The following is a 25854-nucleotide window of genomic DNA, read 5'->3' as shown; positions in this document are numbered from 1 at the left end:
ATATCGAATGAAAAATTGGAGAGAGGAACATATGAAAAAGCAAATGTACCATGGCAGAAAGAGGAGATCCATACATGAGGATGTTGAGACCGGCGCAGATAAATCCCATTGCATGAGAACGCGTGTTTTCCTCTCTAAACGCGATTCTCGTGGCCGCAATCGCAGTCGCTGGAAAACACACGTTCAGCATTCCGACCAACAACGCCGTCTTCAACTGCCCACGACCAAATATAAAACATTATATACATCAATCAAAATCCGAAAAAACGTATATAAATAAACGTGACATTAATGAAGCCAAAACAATCTGAATTTCATGTAGCGCTACATATGAATGCGTATTTTAACCTATATATATACACACACTTATATTAATTATATATATATATATAGGTGCACGTGCCTTTTTAGGTGGAGGGGCATAAAGGAGGAAAAGGGAGACGTAGATGGATTCGACAAGGGCACCGAAGCCGTTGACTGTGGCGACCAGATATTCACCGGGAGTGACCATCCCGTAGAATGTCCAGAGCGACGAGCCCAAGAGGGTGCATATGTACGGCAAGCTCTCGTACTCCTCCGTCGATCTCCTCCTCACTATTCTCCAGAACGTCTCCCTTTTTTATTTTTATTTTTGGACCCACCATTACCCGTTAATAATCATTAGTATTTCTATATAATCTCTTGTTACATTATCAATTCACCATTTAATTATCTCCAAAGTTTAGGATATAATCATTTTATCAGTGAGACACTGAAAAAAGGAAAGAAAAGATTGTTCTTATCTATATATAGAGAAACAAATATATATATATATATAGAACTTACACGGGGGAGAGAAATACTAACACCGAAATCACATTTCCTGTATCAAGAAGAAGTCCAAATACCATAACCATTAGTTTTCTTGAGTTTGTATAAATTTAGATGTAACATTTTAATATACATATATATATATATACACACACGCACACTGAGCTGTTGATAATACCCCATCGATATCTAAATATATATACACACACATACACGCGTACTGGTAAATAATAAATAGGTTTTGTATACATGTATACACCGATACAGAGCTATGAAATACACATGCGTATACACACACGTGCACAGGGACAGACAGAAAACACGTGTTACCTATGCCCGACGTAGAAGCTTAAGTCCGCCATATCTCTACAAGTGTTTCTGAAAGGAGAAAAAACGAGGATGAGAGAGAGAGAGGAAATGAGGAGAGTTAGGTGGAGACAAGGTCACCCTTGCCTATCTTGATATCATTCATTTTATTTTATCTAAAATATGTGGGGTTGTATATGACTGTATGGTTATATAAATAAAACATAAGCTTTGATATTCATTTATTATATACAAGTGGACGGTCCATTTTCTTAGTTTTATAATTGAAGCATGTGCCATTTGGTCTAGCAAAATTAACTTCGTGCTTACCACGATTCTACATTTTCCTGTCGAATAACTCTTCTTCTTCTTCTTCCTCTAATGGCTTAAGTTAGTATAATAATGGGATTTTTATGGAGGATTTAATTGCTTATTCCTCTCCTTTCCCTTATATATAAGTATTAACACGTGTTATTCTAAACAACTAAATTTTGGGAAATTCAATTGACAAAATTTGTTGTAATATAGGACTAACACGGTTAGAGATCATTGACAAATAATGTGTCATATTAAAATTAAGGGATGCATATATATATGTGTGTGTGTGTGATTTAAAATATTACAACTAATGCATCTTGTGTATATATATTATATATATGTATGTATGATAGAAAAACAGGGTACTATCTCCTTTTGCTTGGAACTAATTATATTATCTGTAGTGCTTTCTCGAATTATTAAATTCCGGGCATTGTTGGCATCACTACAGCCACTTACTTGAAAATTCATGTCGGGGTGAAAATCACGTGGCTTTCATATTGGTCCAAAAATTTTATGTTATTTTCACTACAACCCCTATGTTTTAACAATATTTTTTTTCTGCTTTTATTTCATAAATTGAAAATTTTCCAAGAGCTCCTGCCTTGAATTTAACATTGACAAGATAAATTGACGTGTTAATTATGGGCCTAATGGAACAAAAAGAGATGCATTTAATTATGGGCCTAATGAAACAAACATCAGACGTCATGTTATGGCCCAGGTCCATTAATGAATAGATTATGTTAATTAAACATCTCTCTCTAATCGCTTCTTTACGTTTTAAAATTTTCAATTAATCAAATATATTCCAACTTAAAAATGCATAAATTATAACGATCAAAGTAATTAAAATAAACGGCTATATTTGTGACAAAAAAAAAATTGCATCTCTATTGTGGCTAGCAAAAAAATATAAAGATAGGATCTAATATATGAACACAAAACTTTGAAATTCACATGTTAGAAAACCCTATATGAAATGTGGCTTACATTGATACATAGGGTTTTTTTATTTTTGATGATATAAAAGAAAAACTAAAATCAGAAAGTGAGAAAATAATCGTGAATGTGTTTGCTTATGTCGTCGGGTCTCTCTTCGTGGAGGAAATGTCCAACACCTTCCAAGACAACAACTTGATCCAACAGGGGGACATTGGCCTTGAACCTGCCGCCATGGATGTAGTCCTTCACTCCGTGAAGGTGATAGGTCAAGTCCTGGTCTCCTATTATGAACTTCACCGGCACTTTCACCTCTGCCTTCGACAATGGCGCCATCAGCTCCCATGTTCTGCAACCCACGAACCGTAATGTCAATTACTGATCACTGATCAACGACCCACAAGCGATTTCAGACAAGAATACCAACCGATCCATGTTCCGGTAGTAGTTTAATGGCCCTGTGAATCCTTTCTTCTCGTACTTGGAAACATAGTATTGAAGATCGTAATCGCTTAGCCAAGAAGGGCGTGAAAGATGAACACTGTAGCCTTTTCCTTTAGGTAGACGAAGAGGGCTTGGATTCCTATACGTCAGGAACTCCATTAGCGCTCTTTCAGTTCCCATCTTCGCAAATTCCGCTTCTATCGCCCCGTATTCCTGCAAATTGCGATTCAACCTCACCAAAATCCTGCAGATGCAGTGTTGTATCTACAAAACTAATGAGAAATTTTACCTGAAATCTGCAGATGTAGTAGTCATCACCGTAGAGGTGCTTCCATGTCGGGATTGGCTTCCTCTTAGGGTTCCATGGATCGAACACAACGCTCATGTTCACCAGTGCCCTAACCCTATCCGGTCGGAGGAGGCATAGCTGCCATGCGATGATTGCTCCCCAATCGTGTCCCACTACGAACACTTTCTCCCGTTCCCCGACGATGGCGTCGATCAGCCCAATCAAATCTCCGACTACGTGAAGACCTGTGTACGCTCCCACGCTCTCCGGCGCGTCGGTGTCACCATAGCCGCGGAGGTCCGGCGCAATCGTACGGTATCCCAACGCCGATAACGCCGTCATCTGATGCCTCCACGAGTACCAGAGCTCGGGGAATCCGTGGATGAAGAGGATCACCGGAGGGCCGCGAATCCCGCCGAAATCGCCTTCACCGGCGGCGGCGGGGGATGGGCTTTTCTCGGCGAAGTGCATGTTGATTCCGTTCACTTTGATGAACTTGTGCTGGAAGGTAAGATCCATTTGACGCGAGAGCAAGGAGAAGTTCGTTCGATTCCTGAGAAAATGGTAGCAGATCTTCAATTCTCCAGGAAAATCATCCTCGATCCGATCCGTCAATCGTCGCGACTCGGGAAGAGCAGTCAGTCACCAACCCCGTCAGTCGGGCCCATCATATATATAATCTATATGAAATGTTAATTGGATAATGAGCCTGCATCCTCCATATATGGGCTCTACTTTAATATATTCTCTAATGGGCCTTACTGTATTTTTTGAATGATGGGCCTTAGTGGGTCTATATTCGGCCCATTTTATGTTTCTAAATTTCACAAGTGGTAAAATGTATTTTTATTTTACAAAAAATAATAATTTTTATTTTTACCCAGAAAAATGAAGCTAATATACCCACTAAGGCCCAACAATATAACTGTGTTCATGTAATGGATGATTCTTCGTTACTGTGGCTTTAAAGTTTAGATATGGTCTGATTTCATGTGAAGTCAACAAATGGGGTTGATCCGTGAGTCAAATCATCATTGACATCAATCATCGTATGCCATTATTTGGGTAAGTAAATAAATAAATTGAAACACTATAGGGTAAATTGACAAAAAAAAAAACCTGTATTTTTTTGTCTTAATTTAAATTTTGTATCCTACAAAATCCTATACAATTAGATTTTTTCTAAAAAATTCTTATATTTTATATATTATGGCAATTTAAACCCTTTATTTATTGTTTATCCTAAAAAAAACTTATACAATTATATTCTTTCCAAAAAATTCTCCTACTTTTGCGTATTTAGACCAAATTAACACCGTCATTTTTTTTTTGGCAAATGGACATACATAAATCATATGGGGTAAAAAATAATTTTACATGTATTAAAAAATGATCCATATACATAAATCCTACATGATGCATTTAGATTGATATGGTATAGCTTTAGATTTAATTGACTCGTTATTAGTTATCTCACTTTGATAATACATTCTTACTATCTCATTCGATTTGAGACATAACGACCACAAATAAGGTTATCGTGGATCAATTTTTATCTATAGGAGTAGATATTTTGTATTAAATTTTTTGTTTAATTAATTTAACCTAAATCGATTTGGATTAAATAAAGATTGAAATAATTATCCCACGTGTCGATGGCGATCGTTTTTATTATACGTAGGATTAGTTTTTGCGACATATGATTTATGTATGATCATTTGTCGATTTTTATGACGGTGTTATTTTGGTCCAAATATATAAAGTACAAGAACTTTTTGGAGAGAATCTAATTCTACATGGTTTTTTAGGATAAAAAATAATTATAAGATTTAAATTGTTATAATATGTAAAGTATAGAGAATTTTTAGAAAAAATCTAATTTTACAGGATATTCTAGGATCAAAAATAAATATAAAGTTGAAATTGAGACAAAATAAAAGTATTTGATCATTTACCCAAACACTATACAATGGAGCTTATTGCTATGCTAAACAGGAAACCATTTTTTTTTTTTTGTAATGAACAGAATAAAAAAGCAATCTTTATGCACCAACTATGTAAATCAATTTACATAGTCGATATAAAACTCGAAATTTTCCATACAACTATATATCGGACGCTTATGAATGACTTTCTCACATGCACATAGATTTGTTCATGTATACAAACCATTATTGAGAAACAAAACAAAAAAAAAAAATATGTGAGAAGAAAATGACGGTTTACCCAGAGACTTGAAAGAAATAGAAAAGAGAAATATCCAAGAAGAAACCTCAAACGATAAATAAAGTAATGAAAAGTCATATTAAAAAAAAAAAGGGTAGAAACGTCAAAGAAAAATCCAGCGTCAACGTCGGCGTCTCACAAACAATAATTAAGAAGGCAGTTTCACACGAACCCTCTCCCAATCTATCCATCGCCATTACTAAACCCCTAACCTCACCTTCTTCTTCAGTTGACCTCTCTCTCTGATCTCTCTCTAAACCCGACCCGAATCATGAGCTCCAACAACCCGGATCTGGATTCCGTTGGCGCACCCGGAGACTTCTCCGGCCCGCGGAGCTACGCACTGAGCGGCAAAATCATGCTCTCCGCCATCGTCATCCTCTTCTTCGTCGTCATCCTCATGGTCTGTCTCCACCTCTACGCACGTTGGTACCTCCTCCGCGCTCGCCGCCGCTATCTGCGCCGCCGACGCCGCAATCGCCATCCCACCACCGTCTTCTTTGTTGACCCCTCGGCCTCCGCCGCCTCCGGAGCTGCTGGGCTTGACCCAACTGTCATAAAGTCTCTCCCCGTCTTCAGCTTCTCCGCCGCGACCCATCCCGACCCAATCGAGTGCGCTGTCTGCTTGTGTGAGTTCGAGGAGGACGAGGCGGGTCGGGTCTTACCCAACTGCAAACACACCTTCCACGTCGAGTGCATCGATATGTGGTTCCACTCTCATTCCACGTGTCCTCTCTGCCGGTCCCTGGTCGAACCCGTTCCCGGCGAGCAAATTCAGGCGGCGGAGGAGGTTGCGATCGTGATTCCCGAAGACCCGGCTCCGAGCTCGGAGTTGTGCGACACGTGTCGGGTCGATTCCGATGGAGCGGGTACTTCGATGCCGGAAGAACGCCGGATAAAGCCGCCGGCGATCGATGTGCCAAGGAGGAATCCCTGCGAGTTGGAGAACGAGGCGACTCGGAGCGACTCACCGGTGAATCAGTCGTTCAGGTCGCCGATGAGCCGGATGCTTTCGTTCAAGCGGATTCTGAGCAGAGACTGGAGAACGGCATCTTCTCCATCCGGCGGATCTCCGTCGCCATCGGCGTACGGATGCGGAACATCGGTGACCGAGTCAGACGTCGAACAAGGGAGAGAGGAGGGTCGCTGAGTTACGGCAGCCACGTGGGGTTATTTTATTGGTTGATAGAATTAGCATTAAAAACGCAAAGTAAAACATTCTTTGGGTTAATCCCAAATCCGGCTGAGATTGGTTTCAGCGCCCGTTGACACGTGGCGAGATCTGAACAATCGATACAGTCAAACATTAGATCTTGTACATATGCCATGGAATCATTATTTTGATTTGTTCCCTTTTTTTTCAAAAAAAAAAAAACTCCAATTGAGCAATTTCGTTATTCACCGTAATAAATATAATTGGTTATTTTATTTGGTAATTTTTTTTACACTTATTCCGTTTTAAATATGTATGTGAACATAGTTTTATATATGATTTCGTTATATTTTACTCTCCATCCCAATTTTATTTGGTTTCAACTTTCGCTTACAGATTGCGTTATATTTTTTTGTAATGAAATTTGGGTATATCGCGTTATATTTTTATTAGAACACGGTTATATGGTTGGTTATTTTTTATTTGTTTTTTTATGGTTTATTTATATTTTTCTCTTGGTTTATATTTGCATTGGAGAAAATTATTATCCGTTTCGATAAATAAAAGATAAACAAAATTTATCTCCTATTGAATTTTTAAAATTTAATATATTTAAATACAGATACAAACATAAACGAGTTTTACACGTTAATTCTATACACTCCAAGTTTTGACTCGTTAGAGCGTGCATTTATTTTATTTCTTTAAATTGGCGATAGGGTTTACTTTTGGGGTGCTTGTTCTCTACGCGGTGCAAGTGGACCCAACTCATGCCCCCTAACCGCACCACACCGCGGAATTCATTTATGGAACTTTTTTTTATATATACAAAAAATATAATTTTTATATCAATTTAATAAAATGAAATCTATTTTAAATGTTTCATTTTACCTTTCAAATCCAAAAAAAAAATGGCAGTTTCCAGGAGATTTCCAGTGTCAATTAATGTCAATGGATATGATGGGAAAGTGGTCTTTGTTGCTTTCCCGACATGAGTCAGTTGGGCAAGTCCGGAGAGAGATAAAGAAGCCATATTTAGACACGCGTTTTCCGAAAATACGCCAATTTTTCTACTTATTCATTGATGTAATAAATTCAGAAACAATGGATTAATCATCTAATATTGTTCTTAGCTATTATTTATTTATTTATTTTTTGGTGCATGCCGTACAAATACGATTTGTCCTTTTGTGTGTTTAATACGTGTGTACCTTTTTAATTATGGGTTTTTTGTTTATGAAACCTTTTTTTTTGTAACCGGGTTTTCTGGTCCAAGTCCCAAACTAATTCCGTTGGCGGAAGCCAGTAATGTGATTTGAATTATGCGTTCTCTCCCCAGTCTGAGGTTCGAACTCGGGGCGGGACAGACATTTTGCATTCCCGTTTCACTGGTTGAGTTTTTTGTTTATGAAACTTAATGGCAACAAAGACAAAATAATAAATGTTGAAAAGGAATAGACAAATTGTTTCACCGAACACTTCAGTTCATGAAAACATGTGCGCGTCTCCGAAATTAGATATTTTCCTACAAGTTTGGGATCCCTCAATCTTTTCCCTTTGGGCAGGGCTGCATTATGAGCGTATGAAACAAAATTAGGGTTTTATTGAAGTTGATTGAAACCCTTCGGTGCAAGAAATACATATATTAATATAGGAGACGACGTTTAACAACTCGCACGCGTTTATGTAAAGCAAAAAACATGAAAGAAAACCTTGAAATTATACAAGGGTACCTAACCCCAACATGAAATCGAATTATTTATTATTTCAACCGAACCTTGACAAAGAGGATTGGTTATGTATGAGTTGCAAATTGATAATCTATCCTACAAAAGAACACCCAACAAATTAAATAATGCATGTAAGTTGTGGATATTATATGTGGATGATGTAACCATACGAACCATTTATTGAAAAGAATTTGATTCGATTCTCTTATCGATAAAAAAAAAAGGCAATGAATCAATCACCCTTTATACTTATCCTTTTTCTTTAACCAAAGGCCTTAGAAATTTTGTAACGTAAGTTTTTTTTTTTTATAACTTGCAACGTACAATTTCTTACGTCTCAATATATTAAATTCCATTTCAAATCGGAGAGGATAAAAAACCGTTGACAGGAGGAATCAACAAATCATGTTTCGTCTTTTCCTTGGAAGAGCTCATGCCGTTTCACATCCACAGAAACTACAAGGAGTGGCGGACGCAGCAAGAAAAACGACATGCAATTTTCATCAGTATTGGGGCACTCGATCCTTGGCCCTCGAGCGTCTCCAAACATCTCGGCTCGGTTTAATAAATAAACAAACCCCGAAACTTAATAGATAACATAATGAAGAGATAATACACAGGCAAGTGACATTCCTCCTAAGTACATACAAGATCTGGTCAGCTAAATGTTACTTCTTCTAAGACAGGTATAACTTACATGGAAGTTGATAGTCATACACCTACAAAGATACTCTCTGATCAATTTTCGACGGGTTTCTCTGGAAAGTGTTACCTTGCGGAACTCAAGTCAGATTGGCTAGCAGGGCGGGCCTTTCGTCTCTTTTTGCCATCGGGAGTGCATCGTGAAACATTGATCTTTGAAAGTTTCACCGAGACTTTCCGAGCACAGCTTGAGGCTAACCCCGTACTCGGTTTATGTGGAGATCCATCTGTCTCCTTTTTGATAGGGGATTTGGCTCGTTTTCGAGACAAATGCATCGCCCTTTTCTCATCTCTGGCATTATTATTTCTGAGCAGCCGGATATGGAAAGGGTTTGCCGCAGTATAACATATAGGTTCTCCGTTTCCAGGCTTTTCCAGATCAACATCTCCGTTATTCACCTGGAAAAACAGAGAAATTTTTTTTGATGTTTCTCGGGTGGGGAATATGAATAGAAAATATTTCCCAAGTATGTGAACTACCAACTGGAGAAGCGCAGAAAATGATCGAGCTATGTCTGGCTTCTCTAGGCCCTTCACAATATCAGCAAACGACTTCGAGTTCCCACACTCCTCTTCCACGGAAAGATTAGTGATAATCCTTTCGCCGTATTCATGAATGTCAAAAGGAGGGCGTGAATCCTGATATACATCAGCAAAGGATAAAGATACAGATTCATGAATCTTAAACAAAGAAAACAACACAAAAGTTGGCAGAGACAAAATAATGGAGGAAAGGGAAAGTTCACTTGTTCTTCGAGGTTTTGCTCGATTTTCTGTTTCCACGAAGAAACACGGGCAGCAAGTTCTGTTTGCTTCTCACTTTCAGCTATACTAGCAAGGAGAGCATCCTACAAAATGTAACACAAATAAAACTAATGTGCCTTCAGTAAGATGGAAAATCAAATCTGACAGGGGTCCAGAAAATGGATATCTAAGCTTGACTCGGATGAAAATATATGACTTTTGTTACCAGGTGTGAGCGGCAAAGATCTTCCAGGTTTTCATGACAGTATTCATCCCCATTCTCAAATGCCTTGTTGTCCCGGAACTTCGTTGCTCTGTCATCATTCTGCACAAATTTTATGCACGAATGTAGCATATTTTTCCAACAGAAACATGATCAAGAAAGTGAAAGTCTCGGGGCCTTGCTCAAGCAGGAAATCACTCACCATATTGAGGACATCCTCATCCATGAACAAATGCTCTGGAGCATCATCACCGTGGTGTTTTTCAAAATCATGGAAGTCGCCATCATTTGCTGCATCATGGTCATCGTCCTCTTCATCCTTATGATTGCTATAGGCATCAGAAGGATGGTTCCCTCCATTCACAAGTGATTGGCGAAGCTGCAAATACAAATTTCAGCACTTCTGCTTTAAAGAATCAGACAGAGGTGTGGAAAAGGTGAACCTTTTCATAATAAGGAATATCATGTGATTCTCTCTCTTTCTTGCTCGCATTATGACGCATCTCCCAAATTTCAGTGAGTTCTGGACTGACGGAACCATGCGGTCTGGCAAGAGGGAACAAGGAAGTCACATGGTTCTTAGCAAGCCTTCCTCCATTCTTCTTGAAAGTTTTCACTGCCTCAAATTTAATGTTTAACGCAGAGAAAGGATTAGGTGCAGAACAAAATTGCAAGAAACATCAATCAAGAAGAATAACAGCCAAATCAAACCTTTTCTGAAAGGTTTCACTTTCAAATTCCCAGGTTCATGGGGATTCAAAGGCTTCCACGGATCATCATTATCAGCATCTGAGTCACTCATATCCATGGTTTCTCCATGTCCGTCATCCATAATGAATTCATGATCATTGTCTCTCAGATTACTGACAGCTACAGAATCAGGATCACTGTCTCTGAAGTTACTAAACCGTTGGTCACAATTGGTGTCCTGATTCTTTCCAGCGGATGATCTATGACCAGTACCTCCAGAACGTCCTGCTGGAGAGAGGAAGCCCTTGCGAACCGAGCTGCCTCTGCGAGCACTGTTCTTTCCTTTGCTGACATAGTTACCATCTAAAAATTCATTCACTGCTACAGCATCACATGGGTCTAATAGAATAAAATTCCGGTAGAGGTTGGTCGCAGCCAACTGCAAGACATGGACATTGAGAAAAGCAGGTCAAAACACTTGATATATTAATGCTTAACATTATGAAAGATGGAATCATGGAAGGGAGTGTTATACCAGATAGGATTCCAATTCCCCGCCGTCACCACTAGTATCTAAGCAGTCACCTTCCAGAACAACTATATTTGATGGAGGTTTCAAAAAGTGACTGGGACAGGAATCTCTGCCATTTGAACTATCTAAGCAATTCTTCGTGTCCACTGTATGTTAACAATTTTAAAGATCGGGAAACTGCACTCTTGATTGAACAAGATATAACTCATAATTTTAGAAATTTGTCTACCTGGGATGTCATCTACATTCCAGAAAAGATCGTTTTCTTCATCAGAAACTTGACGGGAGCAGGTTTCTTCAGCCTGGGCAGAAACACCTTCGGATTGTTCCTGCTCCCTGTTGGAAAGGACAAGAGAAAGCCGATCTATTAGATGGCATTCGATACATTTCAACCCAAACTGAGTAAACCAATCACTTTCAAACTCTAACGAAAACATGGTAAATTTGGTGGTATTCAGAGTACATTATTCTCTTCCAGAGGCTGCAGGGGAAAAGGCTGCAACCGTCCAAGTGAAAGGGTTGAATCACAATAAGACAATCACTACATTTCACTGCAAGCTCAGTTAAACCAAGGACACAGCTTCTCGATAGCAAATAGGAACCGTTTCTATACTACAACGTAATAATATCCACTTCATTTTGACAATAAAAACCAACCCATTCACAGAAAAATATCAGTTCTAAGTCGGTTCCGGAATCGCCCGATGTTTGAAGTATTTTAACACAGACTCTATCAGCCTTATATTGCTCGCCTGCAACCAAGAAAATGCTATGGAGCACCCAGAGTTCACAACTATAAAGAAAATCTGAAAAAAGTAAACCTCTGCTTCGAGAGAAACTCCAACGTGTGCAGAACCAAATTGTACAGATACTCCACCTTCTTGCTGTACACTTGGGCCGAACCCTGAAGCAGTAAAGCAGCTACGTTTCCGGAAAAGAAAAAATCGAAACCCGGATTTCATTGACAACAACCCTTTAGGAAATTATCGGGGAGTTCAGTAAGAAATGTTCAGGTATAGAATCAACAAACCTTCGGCAAAATTTACGGTAATCTGCCCATCGTCCTCGTTTCCCATAATTTCTCCGGAGCAGATCTTGAGCAGGTACTCTTCGAGCTTGTCTGACAAATCAACATCCCAATTGGCCTCCAAATCTCTCTCCGGCTGCACCGTATGAATTCTACTCCCGCCGCCACCGTAGCTCGTCATTTCTTCCGAAGACAGATGTAATTTGAGCTGCTGCACCGGTGGAATGGGGGAATCGCAGGTTTTCGTATCCCGCAATGGCGGTCAAGGAAACCCTAAGTATTGGTAAAGGGGTCGTTAAAGCGGCGACTTCCACAAGAATCCCAGCATTTTCTTGGGAAAATCAGAGGAAAATAGGAGAAAAACGAAGGGATACAGAAATTCAAGTGATTCCTGGAGAAGACAGAAACTGAAAGACAGAGATGGAACGAGAGATTCAAAATATTTGATGATGTTCCCGGTTCCCGCTCCCATCGCCAAAATAGCAATCGGATCCCCATGGGCCAAGAACCAGGTAATGGGCCTAATTATCTGGACCCATCCATATTTCTCTGGGCCCAAATCCATCTAAAAAAACCGTACTTTATATATTTAGAAAAAACGATTAATGATGAAGACAGTGAAAGATGACCAAGAAAACTGTTATTATTATGTTTAGATTCGTTCGCTTGCATAAGAAAATCTATTATTTATTTCCCTTACAAGCCATATACCTTCGTAGAATAGCACAAACTATATGCGTGCGCACACACATATACATATATATATATATATATATATATATATTCGTGGTCGCAATCTCTCCACGCCTTCTGAGTGAGGTAGAACACTTGCTACTCATGCGGCCATTAATTTGATTCCTTGCATTTATTTCTCTTTAATGCTTGTAAGTTGTAACGGTCCATATATATATAGTATATATATTCATATCTAGCATCATATACGTGCATTTGATTACTTCTTATAAAAACATACTATCGTTTTAAAATTTTAATCATCATTTGATTTTGTAAAAAAAATGGCATGAACTAAACATCACAACCCAATCCCCATCGATCTAATGTTGTTTTGATGGCTTGAGAGGATGAATAACATACTTTTTTTTTTTTTTTTGACATGCTACTTGTCTTCTCACTTCTTAGGACGAACAATAAGAATCACAAATAACATTAGATTATTTTATTCTATGATATTATTATTCACGAAACATGAAGGACACGACAATACAGTTCATAATTTAGCTAGGGTTTCCCATCCCAACCAAAGCAGAAGGGGGGTTTTCCGTCCCGTCTGATCCGACAAGGTCCACCGAACGTGTCTCCGTCGACGCTCCATATGCACTCCCTGCAGACCGGCCATGGACCGCCGACTGTGTCGTCCCTCGACACTTTGAACACATCGAACCATTTCGACTGGCCGGGCCACGTGAAATGGCAACGGTACCTTGTAGTCTTGAAGAAGTTGACGTGAAACTTGAATCCCCAACTGCTGTCGTAAGGGATCTTAACAAGCCCCAAGTCTTTGCCTTTGTATCTACAGTGAACGCTCAGAGTTGCTCTCGACGAAATCATGTCGTTACGGATCACGACGTGCTTATACGCAAAAGGAAAAGCTCCGTTTGGGCTTTCCGCGCAAAATGAAAGATCCAAGGGGAGAAGGAGAACGAAGAATACTGTGAAACGATGGAGATTGTTATTGGAAAGCATTTTTTTTTTCTTTTTTCTTTTTTAATGTAGCTTTAGTTAAATTGAAGATATAGATGAAAAGATGTTAGGGGTTGCCATTTCGGTTTTCGGGTTTGGTTATATTTGATTCGGTTACTTACTATAGAAAAATATATCTTTTTGTTTTTTTATATCAAATTTAGTTCGGGTTTCGAATCACGCACAGTTTTTATTGATTTCTTCATTTTAAAATCTTGTTTTTCCAACTTTTTATTCGGTTTTTTATATTAAGATTATTCCGTTTGAATATGTTACTTATACTATTCCATTATTAATCAAATTGACAACCCCTGAAAATGACACTAACTGTCCCTTGTTTGTGGAGCCGTGGGAGAAATTAAATGTACAAACATGCATGCGTTGTGGATTTACGTATAGACCAAAAGATGTGGACGAATCTATCTTTACTTTATGCAAAATAAAAAAAATAAAAAAATAAAAAATCGAATTCATCTTTTTTAGTTTTACTAGTACATGCCATTATTTCAGACACGTACGCCAATATTTCGTAGGAAAACACAAGCGTAAAGACATCGAGCGCGATGTTAAAGGAAACAGAAATAAACAAAGAGAAGAAAACGAGTTAGAATCCCTTTGAAGGGTTCCAACCAAAACAGAAGGGAGGTTTCCCGTCGCGTCTGATCCGACAAGGCCCACCGAACGTATCACCGTCGATGCTCCATACACATTCTCTGCAGATTGGCCATGGACCGCCTATGTTATCGTCCCTCAACACTTCGAAAATATCGAACCATTTCGACTGGCCGGGCCACGTGAAATGGCAGTAAAACCGCGTCGTATGTGCGAGATTAACGCGAAACCTGAATCCCCAACTGCCGCCGTACGGGATGGTCACGCGACCCAAGTCGCTGTCTCCCGACTTGCAGTGAACGACGAGGTTGTCTTTGGAAGTTAAATCGTTACGGATCACGACGTGTTTATAACTCAATAAAAGAGAGTCGTCGACGCCACCGTAGGCGACATGAAACGACGCCGTTAAGAGAATGAGAATTGGGATTAATATCAAACAATAGGGTTTGTAGGCAGCCATTTTAGGGTTTGGGGGTGAAAAGGTTGGAAGACTATTCATATAGATGAAAAAAATATATACTGTGGCATACTTTCCCAAAACAAAAGATTCATATCATTTGTTTCTTTAGTTTATTTTTTTTTACAAAAATGGAAACCCTAGATTACTTTGATACAACGTATTAATTACCTAGCATATCTCCATACTATATGGTATGGAATGACTTTTAATTTAAATTCGGAATGAGAATATCACGGTTTCTTTTTCCAAAAGAATGGATCTTGAGAAGAGGTTGATTCTCTCATGAACAAAAGAAAAAATAGATCAAGTTTGAATATTGACGAATCGGATGTCTTAGGATTTAATTGATTTAATTAGTCGTCTCGCTTAATCATATATGTGTATATATGTATATTAGTGCTATAATTTTAGTCTTTGATTACAAGCAAATGACTAAACTTTGTGTTTGACGATTTATGCAGGGATCACTAGAATTCTTTTGTATACATATACATATATATATATATAAGAAATTTAATATGCACGTGAGAATTATAACAAGTTGTGGAATTTCAGGTTACTAATTAGCATTTTTTTCTATCTATGTATTTGTAAAATATTATTGATGGTCTAGTGGTGAGATAATTTACAAAATATATTTTTATTATGGATTCAAATTCACGTGTAGAGAGAAGTATTCATCTGAATTTCTTTGATCCTTTAGGAGATATAGTTGGATATAATACGAGATGAGTTTTTGGATTATATAAAAGTCAAATATATTAGAAATATTCGTATATAATACAAAGTACAATTTTCGGATATTAAATCATTGCCCGACGCGTACGCCGACATGATAGAACGGGAACGAGTGCGGTCTCGTCATTCGACGCATTCTCGGTTTTCACGTGCCTGTTATTGGTCCCCTTCTCAGAGCCCGACCAAAGTATAAGACGTTGGCTAAACTAATACACGCTAACAATTGAATCTTTTTCCGCCTATGAAATTTTAACACTTCTTGTTATTAAGATTATTGATATTGTATGGTGACCACTATACATAACAACATTGATGATTAATGTTGCATTTCAAACTAAGCCTAGCTTTGTTTTTTCTTCCAAACTTTTATAGTATTATCATCAATGTTCCTTAGTACATAAAACATCAAGGCATCTAGATACCATCATATGAAACTATATATATATAAGTTATAATGTGGAATAAATGATAGACAAAAATATATTTACTGTTTTGATCTTACTTTAAAATGATTATAAATATTGTTATAAACGATAATCACGACATGTTATTTCGTGATAAACGTGAATTACGTAACGTATATCGAATATCGACAAACTAAATAATAATAATAATAATAATAATAATAATAATAATAATAATAATGTTTTTAAATCGAACTATTTGTTGTTTATTGATCAATAATTTATCATTTGAATCTAAAAGTATAAAATACTCAAGATAAATGAAAACTTTGTATACTCAAGATAAATGAAAACTTTGTAACATTAGTAAGAAATATTCAAGTTCATTGGTAATATCTCTGAGTTCATCTCGTTTATAAGGTGCACTTATTTTTATGAAAACTTTGTATTATAGGGAGAACCAAAAAAAATCACAATATTGATAGGTTTAAACAACCCATACCAAAACTCTATTTTTAGACAAATAAATACCCAAACAATAGCACAAAGAATCAATTGATACTATTATATCTCACTGAAAATTAATATAAAATTAAATGATTTTGTGAAATAGATTAATACTTGAAATAGGAAAAGGAAAGAAACTCTACCAAGAGATCCTACTTAGGTTAAATGTGATATGAATGACAAAATTCTTCCGGTTGTTAATCAAATAAATCCATATTTTATAAATAATTTGCAGTTATAAATTATGATAAATTATTTTTTAATTTCCCGGCGCTTGTGGACGGAACACTCTAATTTCGATTAATAAATTAATACTTCAGATATAACAAAGAAAAAATGATGCGTTTTGTTTAGAGCAAAGCCGATAATTTTGTACGTACTCGGTTAGATTGGTTGTAACCGTCGATTGATAAGAAAAATTATAATATTATAACTTGGACCACTTTTACTTTGAATAAAGAACTTTATATTATAAAGCATTTATTTCACCTATAAATAAATGCGGGCTCCTCTTCGTCCCAGTAGCAGAATCAGAAGAAGAAAGAGTGAGAGAGAAGATGTGTGGTGGTGCGATAATTTCCGATTTTGCCCCTGTCGGCACAAAGGGCCGGAAACTGACGGCGGAGGAGCTCTGGTCGGAGCTCGACGCCTCCGCCGCCGATCTCTGGGGCTTCGCCTCTTCCTCCAATAATCCTGAATCCTTCTACCAAGGTACTCTCTCTCTCTCTCTCTCTCTCTCTCTCTCAATTTCATAAATATGAAAAATCATGTCTTTATTATGATTTATCATGCATGGGTTTCATGAGAGAGGAACATATATGGATGATATTGATTGCGGTGTCAAAGTGGAGCGAAATTCAAAGCTCTCGAAATTTGATTCCTTTTTCTTTTTTTATCTTCAACTAAAAAAATGAAGCCTTTTTTGTTTTACCTTTACGTAAATAACAATTCAATATGTTTTGGTAAAATATCGGAAAGTAATTCACGAACTTTCAAGAAAATGTCAGATATTTCTGTTTATCTCATACGTACACCTCGTTATTTATGGGCCTTAATTCATAATTTCCAAGCTCGCCGGAAAGGGAACGAGGCGGAGAAACTGGCGGCGGAGAAGAAGAAGAAGACGCCATCTCCGGCGGAGGACCCGCCATCTCCGGCGCCGGAGAGACGGCGGACGAGAAAGAACATGTACAGGGGGATACGCCAGAGGCCGTGGGGGAAATGGGCGGCTGAGATCAGAGATCCACGGAAAGGCGTCCGAGTCTGGCTCGGCACCTTCAACACGGCGGAGGAAGCCGCCATGGCCTACGACTCCGCCGCCATACGCATCCGCGGCGACAAGGCTAAGCTCAACTTCGCCGCCGGGCCTCCGGCCAAGAGAAACCGCGGATTCGAGTCGACCCGGCCGAGTTTTCCGCCCGAATTCCTCGACCCGGGTTTCCGGATCGAGCCGGATTACGACCTGAAGCAGCAGATATCGAGCTTGGAGACTTTCCTGGAGCTCGACGGCGGTGCAACAACCGAGTTCCCGAGTCAGCTCAGCGGATGCGGAGCCGAGTCTGACACGGCGGCGGACCTGTGGACGCTTGATGACGTCATCGGGCATCGTTCGTCCGTGTGATAAATAAGGAGTACGATATATAAAAATAAAAAGGTGAAATGGGATGAAATAAAAAGGGTGTGGAGTTAGTGGGTAATTTCTATTATAACAGCTGGTAACTTTGTACTGGTTTTACTGTGACGTTTTCAACGTTGTGTTTGTTTGTGCTTTAATTTTGGGTCGTCGTTGTGAATATATAAACGAAATAAATATATTTCTTCCCGGTCGTACGCGTTATTTTATTTGTCTTTTTCCGTTCTTTTTAAATCCATGATATTTGTCTAAGAGTAGATTGAGATAAATGCGTAACTTAATTTTGGTTGTTTTTCTTTTTTCCTTGTTTCTCGTTAACTTTTTGATAAACGGTTCTAAGATTATTTTCCCTCCTTTTTATTCGTCCATCTTTCATCATATTTTGTTAGGATAACGTTTTTTTTTTATAATATGTGATTTGTCAAGGGTAGAGTTCGAATTTGGATGGAGCACTCTTTGTACATACCCACTTACCAGTTGAACCAACCACTCTTGGCTTGTTAGGATAACGTTACGGTTAAAATATTTTTTAAAGATATTAATCTCAATTTATTTAGTTTTTTTTGTCATAATCCAGAAATTTATCGAACTTTTGGCATAAATACATTTTTCATAAGATTGAAAAAGTTTAGATGAATACTCTACTATGCTTGAGTTTGAATCTAGGATAAAAACATGATTTACATATTTTCTTACGGATGGCTCACCCAAATTTGGGTTTATTTAGTTATTTATTAGTATAATATATAGTCTTATTTAACAGTGATAAAAACGGGTGTATTTTCGTTTTTTCGTCTAATCGCTTTTTTTCTTGCTGCTATTCGACAATCTAAATACTTATTTTTTTATTTATTAATTGTCCCGAAGTTTTTATGTACGAAGCCAATACAACAATCTGTAATAAAAAAATATATTTGATTTAAAGCAGTAATAATGTTGGCATTGCCTTTTGTACATGTATTTTCAGATTCGATACCCACGACAAATTTATATTACAAATCGCATACTAGTAGGAGTGGACACGAGTCGGGTACCCCCAATTTTTAAAATTTTTTTGTCTCGTCTTCATCACCACGGATTTTACAAAAATATTATCTCAGTCTTGGCTTCATAAAATCCGGGTACTTATAGTTCGGGTTTAATGAGATTCTCGATCTTGTACTCGCGGGTATCCGGACCCATACGACTTATAAAATTTTGAACTATAAAATGATAGACATAGAAAGTACAAATGAGAGAGGTCAAAGTACAAAGAGGAAAGTTCACGATAAAGAGAGATGAGTAAAATTTTGAGAGAAATGAATGGTTGATTCGATTGCATAGAATGAGATTTGTAATGGTGAAATTTTGGTATAGAAAGGTTTAGAACATAAAAAAATTGAACTAAAATAAAAGTATCTTAATAAATAATAATAATAATTTAGACAAAAATATTATAAATATAAAGTATATTTTAGATTTTTAACAAATATACCGGGTACCTCTGGGTATCCCTTGTAAAATAATTGAACCTCCACTCGGACTCGAGGGTTGAAAATTTAGTCTTATTAATACTCGATCTCATCATCATTAATATCCGGGTACCCTTTATTCGGGTACTTGCTAAATCGGGTACCTCCAAACCTTCGGATTACGGGTTAAAACACTCAGCTCTACATACAAGGATTAAAATGGGTTTGGATATTTTTATACGTAATATAACTTGTTTCATGATTTCTATTTACGATATTGCAATTTGATTATCAATAGTTAGGATTAAATCATTATGCTATAAGTTTAAGTTGACTTGGTGAAGAAAAATTCACAAAAGGATATGTGATAAATTCAGTGTATCGTCCATAAATAGCGACGCACGTCGCCATCTTCGTAAAAATGGACCGAAAATAAAAATTTAAGAACATAGTGCAAGAAAATTATGAAGTTGTTGACATCATATTATGCTTTTTTATACTTGTGTATTTATTTATTTTTTCAATAACGTGTACATGGAAGTTTAATTATACAGTAATATAATATACTTAATTGTAGTCACGGTTTAGATTATAGTTCATTTGCTTGACACCATATAATGTACATCATTTATAAACTGTCATTGAAATTTATAAAATTATAAATGATTAAATGTAATATATACATATATATATATATATATATATGTATACATATATGTATTATTGTTGTACAAATTTAAATCCAGGTCTCATGTAAATTACTAGAATAGTATTTTGGTTTTTTATTATGGTCTATCCTAAATATCATAAAAAATATACTTTATTTTCACTATAAATTATGTTGATATAAATATCTGTTTATTAATTAATAAAAGACGACCTAGTTGGGCAAATTTAAATACAATGGAATTTCAGATGCATGAATCTGGACGAGCAATATGGTGTCATTGGAGTTAGCGTGGGTCCCTACCGATTTAACAAGATTGACAGAATCTTAATTTGATGCAATTATCTCTTCATCTCGCTTTCATGATTAAGCAATAAACCATATATATATACATATTTAATTAAATATTCAAATGTTACAGTACTCAATCATATCAAATGAAGCGCTAATCATTTATTTGTAATCATACATAGGCTGATATTACATCAAATATTTAATGTATTCAATATTTTATCCTTTTGATAGCTTTTGAAAATGTACGAAACTCTTGGGTATTGACTGCATGGGTTAGTAAACCTGTATTTACATTTATTAACTCTTTTTCATTTCGTGCATTTAGATTAAATTAAGAACCATTATTTTCATTTATATATGAAAATTAATTAAAAAATATATTAGAAGTCGACATTCGCAGTTATTAAAAAACGGGGTTCAACTTGCTCTGTCCAATGTCTGGTTGCCTCAAAATGGAACCCACCATATTGCCTTTGTCTCGTCATATATCAGAGTTTCTATAATCAAATTCACACACGAATATATATATATATACACATATATATACACACACACATCCGAGTAGGACCAGATACATTTTGTCACAGATATATGTGTATATATACATATACACCCAAGTAGGGACAGATACATTTTGTCACAATCATTGTAAATCATGCAGGGACATAAATTCGTTCGAGGCATCGTGTTTGCGTTTTCTAAGATTTATTCTTTGTCCTTTTCTTCTTGCTGAATGATGTTCTAAAGAGGGAAAATCCCATAAAATAAAATAAAAAACACCTAAACTTTTAATTTAACAAATAAATATATCAAATATTGAAATGTTCTTCTTTTCTTTCTAAATAACGCTGTCAACTTTTAGTTGAGGTTTTTTTTTTCTCCATAAAGTTTGGATTTCCCCTAAATAACGGAATTTGAAAAATGATTATACAGGCCCAAACCGCATACCACAGAACTCGGGGTAGGACACGTCACGATTTTTTGTTGCTGAAAAGGCCGGATCTAGATTGGCCCAACTATGAAACCTCTTATTGAAATAGAGGGACCGGTTTGTGGATCCAAAAACCCTAGGACTCGTGATCCTCGTTTTATAGGCAGTCGCCATTTTTGTCCCCTTCCAGTCGAAAACCCTATCGGCGAAGCCATGGTGTCGCTGAAGCTTCAGAAGCGGCTTGCCGCAAGCGTGCTGAAATGTGGGAAGGGAAAGGTTTGGTTGGATCCCAATGAAGTTAGCGAGATCTCCATGGCTAATTCCAGTAAGTCCTTCAGTTCTCTACCTCTTCCTACTTCTATGGTCTAATATGACACTACTACAGCAAGTTCATTCAGGGTTTGGTCATCGTTTTGTCGTGTTCAATGTGAAAATAGGTTGTCTGGAGGAATTAGAACGGGAGAGCTCATTTAGGAACTGGGTTGTGTAGGTTCGAGGGTAATTAGCTTGTTTTGTGGGTATCACATCGGGTCACTGTAATTTGGCGAACTAGCAATCGATTCTTATTGTATGAGATGTAAGTCGTCTGAATGTTAGAAGCTTCGGATGAATCATTTGATGTCTGAAAGAATCATGTATCTGTGTGTAGGCTCATGTATATCAGTATATGTATGGACTTGTCTTGTGTGTGCGTTTGGATATACAGTTGTATATATGATGACTGATGGGTTGGCAATTCATCTTAGAAATTTATAGCTACTGCGATGAGTATCGAGCACCTTCTACATAGTTCTTGCTTCCAATTTAACTGTTTAGTAATGAAGTAAAGTAGTTGATCTTGTTGCCATCTTTTTTTTTCTAGTAATGCTTCTCTACTTTAAGCGACTCTTCTGTCATTTTGATGTTCCAACAGGGCATCTGAATCTTTTGGGGTAATGCAATAGTTTGATATTAGTCTTGAACCCTTTTCATCTGGTTGCCTGTAACAGGGCAGAACATCAGAAAGCTGGTGAAGGATGGTTTCATCATCAGGAAGCCCACCAAGATCCACTCACGTTCTCGTGCGAGGAGAATGAAGGAGGCCAAGAGAAAGGGTCGTCACTCTGGATATGGTAATGTCAAACATTTTATTGGATGGTCTTCAATTGGCTTCCATGATTCACTTTTTTGATGGGGGTCATTGAATTTGTTGAAAATTTAGTCGTTTGATTGCTACCTCGGTTAGACTTAAGAATTGCCTGAGGTGTTTATATAATTGTAGAAACTTAATGGGGAATGCTACATTTTCAGGTAAGAGGAAGGGAACAAGAGAGGCAAGGCTGCCAACCAAGATTCTCTGGATGCGGAGAATGAGGGTATTGAGGCGTTTGCTCAGAAAGTACCGTGAGTCCAAGAAGATCGACAAGCACATGTACCATGACATGTACATGAAGGTGAAAGGTAATGTTTTCAAGAATAAGCGTGTCCTCATGGAGAGCATCCACAAGTCGAAGGCCGAGAAGGCAAGAGAAAAAACGCTCTCTGACCAGTTTGAGGCCAAGCGTGCTAAGAACAAGGCTAGCAGGGAGAGGAAGTTGGCCAGAAGGGAGGAGCGTTTGGCTCAGGTAAAATTGCAATAAAACATTGACAACCACATGTGAATTTTTGTAGCTTGTAGGATGGATAGGAGTTTGCCCTTTTCCTTAATCCGGCTTCTTTTTTGGGCAGTTATCCTTAGTATGTGTTTGTTTTGGGTTGCTTATGTTTTTGGCATTTATAGGGACCTGGAGAGAAAGCGCCAGCTGCAGCAGCACCTCAACAGGCAGAGTAAGAAACCCTTGTCTCTTTCCTTTTCTCTTTCTGATTTTCGGGTTGAATCCAGCTAGTAAAGTATAGAGATTCTTAGAGCATTGGTGGTCTGAGGAAACGTGTTCATCCTCTCTGTTACATTGGGCTTCTGTCTGTCCCCACTGAACTTGTGTCTGAGCATAGTTTCAGCTGTCGCCAAGTCACTGCCCGAGTAACCCGTATCTTTTGTATTGTTCTCTGCAGGGGAACGAAGAAGTCGAAGAAGTGATCCGAGTGAGATTTTGCAGTTGATCCTCTTGAGGTTTGGATTGGATAATATTTGGTCCCTTGTTTAAGTTTTAAATTGTAGAAGAATACTTCCTCTTCCATCTTTTGTGCTCTGTCCGGAAAGATTTTTCATGTTTTTTAAAGCTATGGATATCTCACAAAGCTGATACTTATATTCGTAGATCTGGTTATGTTATGATTTTTTTTTTCTGTTGGGTTTCACTAATATATTATTTTGATTTTGACCAAAAAAAAAAACAGGAGATAGGAATTGTCAACATATAATGTTGTTGAGACCCAACAAGGCCATCATGATCCCTTTTATGTCCTCGTGTACATATATGTATATAACTTATATATATATACGTGTATAACTATGTATCATGAAAGATGGAACTAAAAAAGTGTCGTCCCTGTAATCTCTTTTGCACCTTTGGCATGTAATGTTCATTATTATTTGTATTTTTGGTATTTTTGGTGATGAATAGGTGGACAATCTATTACATATAATTAAAAAAAAATACTATATATTATAGTCCACGTCCACTAAATGTCGTGGATAAGAGACTTTGCGACTATGACCATTTATTGATATGCTAAATTATTAACGGAATAAGATTATTTCATACGATGTTAATGTCTTGTGAATCTGAGGTAATTTTTCAAACTATTATCATCATCTCCATTCATCAAACGTTTTCGTTTCATGGAAACCTTTCCCGAAAACGATATTATGCACATGCGATTAGGGGGTTGTATATACATAAACCAATTAATTAGGATAATCATCATTGGGATTACAATGTTTTTTTTTTGTTAACGTTTGGAAACCAGCCCTTGGTCTTTCAGGCCAGACACCGCAATACCTCGCAGTCCAAGGACCGGACGAATGACACGGTATTGCGGACAATAAACTCATACAGTCCCACACAATAACCGGCAAACCACGTGGAACAAGTAAACTAATCGAAATTGACCGGTTCAAGGGGAAACTCAGACACCCTGAGGTTTCGAACTCTCCATCCCTAGGTTGTGACTAATCACTGGGTTAGAGCTTCCTCCTATTACAATGTTGAATAAATATTAAATGTTTTAGATTCGGACAAATAAGCTAAACGGTAAATACTTTGTCTACAGTTTTGTTGTTACCATGCTTCCAAACAATTTATAAACAGTTTTTTTTTCAAACTTTTTTAAAAAAATATAATGATAAATACAACTTTTGTTTTATGAATTTATTGTATCAATGTGCATTAAACATGTAATTTTATCTATTTGGACTAGAACACTATTTGTTAAATCCAAGTGAGATGCGCAAAATACTCTCGACTCAAATTCAAATATCACTGGGAACAAATCTTATAAACAAAAAACAACTATATATTCGATTATATTCGATTTTATTGGTAATGAGGGATGTAATTTTTAGATTAAAATAGTCTATATTGATTCTAGATCTAGAGTATATGTAGTCAGGTTATAAAAAAACAAAAAAAAAATTTATATGTTACTAATTTTATTTTTAGTTGAAATTTTGGATATTAATTTACATAATTTGTTATTTGAATTCATCGTCAAAAAAATATCTCACGATCTAATCCGAAACGCTTCCCGAGACAAAAGCTATATGTCGCGAGAAGAGGGCACCACGTCATCAACCCCGACTGGGCCAGCATGCGGCGGGCGCCATTAGATTCTCCTCAATCCCAGTTCCGCAAGGCTGATGTCAGCCAAAAAAGGGCCTCGCTCCTCTACTTGCTGACCCACCTATATTCTCTATGCCAAGCAATAATAGCATGCCACGTTGTAATCGTTTGTGTTACACATTGATTGATAGGATAATAAATTACGTCACTGCTCGTTTTTAATTAGATGTTATAAGTAACTACACATTTCAAAACTAAAGCCCAATTTTACATATACACACGCAAACGGAAATCCTCTCACTCTTTTTAAATAGGTTTGTTAGATAGTTTTCAAATTAAAGATTTTCTATGAAAATAATTCATAAATGCCTTCGACTGTTACATGCGGAAAGTTACAAAAGAGTATGTTTTTTTTTTTAAATTTCCTGAAAGTTTGCATTTTTCCGTCAGCTTTAATTGCTATTTTTCAATCTGTATGGATATTCAGCTGTCTAGGTTTGAGCAAGAATCTGGGTTCTTCTTCAACATGAAGTACTTGGAAGGGAAAGCTCTTGCCGGGGAGTGGGATGAAGTGGAGAAACATCTTTCCGGCTTCACCAAGGTCGATGATAATCGGCAT

General features: G+C 37.2%; 8 protein-coding genes across 8 annotated transcripts in view; 3 read left to right on the top strand and 5 right to left on the bottom strand.

Annotated features, from left to right (window-relative positions):
* The window catches only part of LOC104820290 (bidirectional sugar transporter SWEET17-like), a 2102-nt gene extending 1212 nt beyond the window's left edge, over positions 1-890 (bottom strand). Inside the window, exons 1-3 of the mRNA XM_010550680.2 lie at positions 826-890; positions 404-614; positions 50-214 (exon numbers count right to left, since the gene is read on the bottom strand). Coding sequence (XP_010548982.2) covers positions 50-214; positions 404-614; positions 826-890 — 441 coding nt within the window. The remainder of the gene's footprint in view (positions 1-49; positions 215-403; positions 615-825) is intronic.
* A 1553-nt stretch (positions 891-2443) lies between these two features.
* On the bottom strand, positions 2444-3759 carry LOC104820289 (bifunctional epoxide hydrolase 2). Its single transcript, XM_010550679.2, has 3 exons — positions 3110-3759; positions 2804-3033; positions 2444-2725 (listed from the first exon to the last, which is right to left on the bottom strand). The coding sequence occupies exons 1-3, from the start codon at positions 3626-3628 to the stop codon at positions 2479-2481; spliced, it is 996 nt and encodes a 331-aa protein (XP_010548981.1). The 5' UTR covers positions 3629-3759; the 3' UTR covers positions 2444-2478.
* A 1649-nt stretch (positions 3760-5408) lies between these two features.
* On the top strand, positions 5409-6688 carry LOC104820288 (RING-H2 finger protein ATL2). Its single transcript, XM_010550678.2, has one exon. It carries the CDS (start codon positions 5607-5609, stop codon positions 6483-6485), a length of 879 nt encoding a protein of 292 aa, XP_010548980.1. The 5' UTR covers positions 5409-5606; the 3' UTR covers positions 6486-6688.
* Positions 6689-8783: 2095 nt separating this feature from the next.
* Positions 8784-12560, bottom strand: LOC104820287 (condensin-2 complex subunit H2). The gene is made up of 11 exons (XM_010550677.1): positions 12140-12560; positions 11931-12030; positions 11339-11445; positions 11113-11255; positions 10599-11016; positions 10331-10503; positions 10090-10266; positions 9891-9989; positions 9667-9768; positions 9401-9559; positions 8784-9319 (listed from the first exon to the last, which is right to left on the bottom strand). Exons 1-11 carry the CDS (start codon positions 12315-12317, stop codon positions 8987-8989), a joined length of 1989 nt encoding a protein of 662 aa, XP_010548979.1. The 5' UTR covers positions 12318-12560; the 3' UTR covers positions 8784-8986.
* A 725-nt stretch (positions 12561-13285) lies between these two features.
* Positions 13286-13923, bottom strand: LOC104820286. Its single transcript, XM_010550675.1, has one exon. It carries the CDS (start codon positions 13838-13840, stop codon positions 13376-13378), a length of 465 nt encoding a protein of 154 aa, XP_010548977.1. The 5' UTR covers positions 13841-13923; the 3' UTR covers positions 13286-13375.
* A 518-nt stretch (positions 13924-14441) lies between these two features.
* LOC104820439 lies at positions 14442-14909 on the bottom strand. Its single transcript, XM_010550881.1, has one exon. It carries the CDS (start codon positions 14907-14909, stop codon positions 14442-14444), a length of 468 nt encoding a protein of 155 aa, XP_010549183.1.
* Positions 14910-17071: 2162 nt separating this feature from the next.
* Positions 17072-18395, top strand: LOC104820285 (ethylene-responsive transcription factor RAP2-3-like). Its single transcript, XM_010550674.2, has 2 exons — positions 17072-17269; positions 17629-18395. The coding sequence occupies exons 1-2, from the start codon at positions 17116-17118 to the stop codon at positions 18177-18179; spliced, it is 705 nt and encodes a 234-aa protein (XP_010548976.1). The 5' UTR covers positions 17072-17115; the 3' UTR covers positions 18180-18395.
* A 3303-nt stretch (positions 18396-21698) lies between these two features.
* On the top strand, positions 21699-23797 carry LOC104820284 (60S ribosomal protein L19-2-like). Its single transcript, XM_010550673.2, has 5 exons — positions 21699-21859; positions 22524-22646; positions 22825-23138; positions 23294-23340; positions 23566-23797. Exons 1-5 carry the CDS (start codon positions 21748-21750, stop codon positions 23588-23590), a joined length of 621 nt encoding a protein of 206 aa, XP_010548975.1. The 5' UTR covers positions 21699-21747; the 3' UTR covers positions 23591-23797.
* The last annotated feature ends 2057 nt before the right edge of the window (positions 23798-25854 follow it).

The sequence above is a fragment of the Tarenaya hassleriana genome, unplaced genomic scaffold (genome assembly GCF_000463585.1).
Source record: "Tarenaya hassleriana unplaced genomic scaffold, ASM46358v1 Cleome30, whole genome shotgun sequence".
NCBI classification, from domain to species: domain Eukaryota; kingdom Viridiplantae; phylum Streptophyta; class Magnoliopsida; order Brassicales; family Cleomaceae; genus Tarenaya; species Tarenaya hassleriana.
The sequence above is the reverse complement of the archived record's forward strand: the minus strand, read 5'-3'. Positions and strand labels throughout refer to the sequence as shown.

Coding starts and splice junctions, on each gene's coding strand:
- LOC104820289 (XM_010550679.2), bottom strand. CDS start 3,628: ATGGATCTTACCTTCCAGCACAAGTTCATCAAAGTGAACGGAATCAAC. Junction 3,034..3,109: donor ACTACATCTGCAGATTTCAG/GTAAAATTTCTC, acceptor CGCAATTTGCAG/GAATACGGGGCGATAGAAGC. Junction 2,726..2,803: donor TACTACCGGAACATGGATCG/GTTGGTATTCTT, acceptor CGTGGGTTGCAG/AACATGGGAGCTGATGGCGC.
- LOC104820439 (XM_010550881.1), bottom strand. CDS start 14,909: ATGGCTGCCTACAAACCCTATTGTTTGATATTAATCCCAATTCTCATT.
- LOC104820285 (XM_010550674.2), top strand. CDS start 17,116: ATGTGTGGTGGTGCGATAATTTCCGATTTTGCCCCTGTCGGCACAAAG. Junction 17,270..17,628: donor TCCTGAATCCTTCTACCAAG/GTACTCTCTCTC, acceptor ATAATTTCCAAG/CTCGCCGGAAAGGGAACGAG.
- LOC104820287 (XM_010550677.1), bottom strand. CDS start 12,317: ATGACGAGCTACGGTGGCGGCGGGAGTAGAATTCATACGGTGCAGCCG. Junction 10,267..10,330: donor ATATTCCTTATTATGAAAAG/GTTCACCTTTTC, acceptor TTGTATTTGCAG/CTTCGCCAATCACTTGTGAA. Junction 9,560..9,666: donor AGCAAAACCTCGAAGAACAA/GTGAACTTTCCC, acceptor GATGTATATCAG/GATTCACGCCCTCCTTTTGA.
- LOC104820286 (XM_010550675.1), bottom strand. CDS start 13,840: ATGCTTTCCAATAACAATCTCCATCGTTTCACAGTATTCTTCGTTCTC.
- LOC104820288 (XM_010550678.2), top strand. CDS start 5,607: ATGAGCTCCAACAACCCGGATCTGGATTCCGTTGGCGCACCCGGAGAC.
- LOC104820284 (XM_010550673.2), top strand. CDS start 21,748: ATGGTGTCGCTGAAGCTTCAGAAGCGGCTTGCCGCAAGCGTGCTGAAA. Junction 21,860..22,523: donor GATCTCCATGGCTAATTCCA/GTAAGTCCTTCA, acceptor TGCCTGTAACAG/GGCAGAACATCAGAAAGCTG. Junction 22,647..22,824: donor GGGTCGTCACTCTGGATATG/GTAATGTCAAAC, acceptor CTACATTTTCAG/GTAAGAGGAAGGGAACAAGA.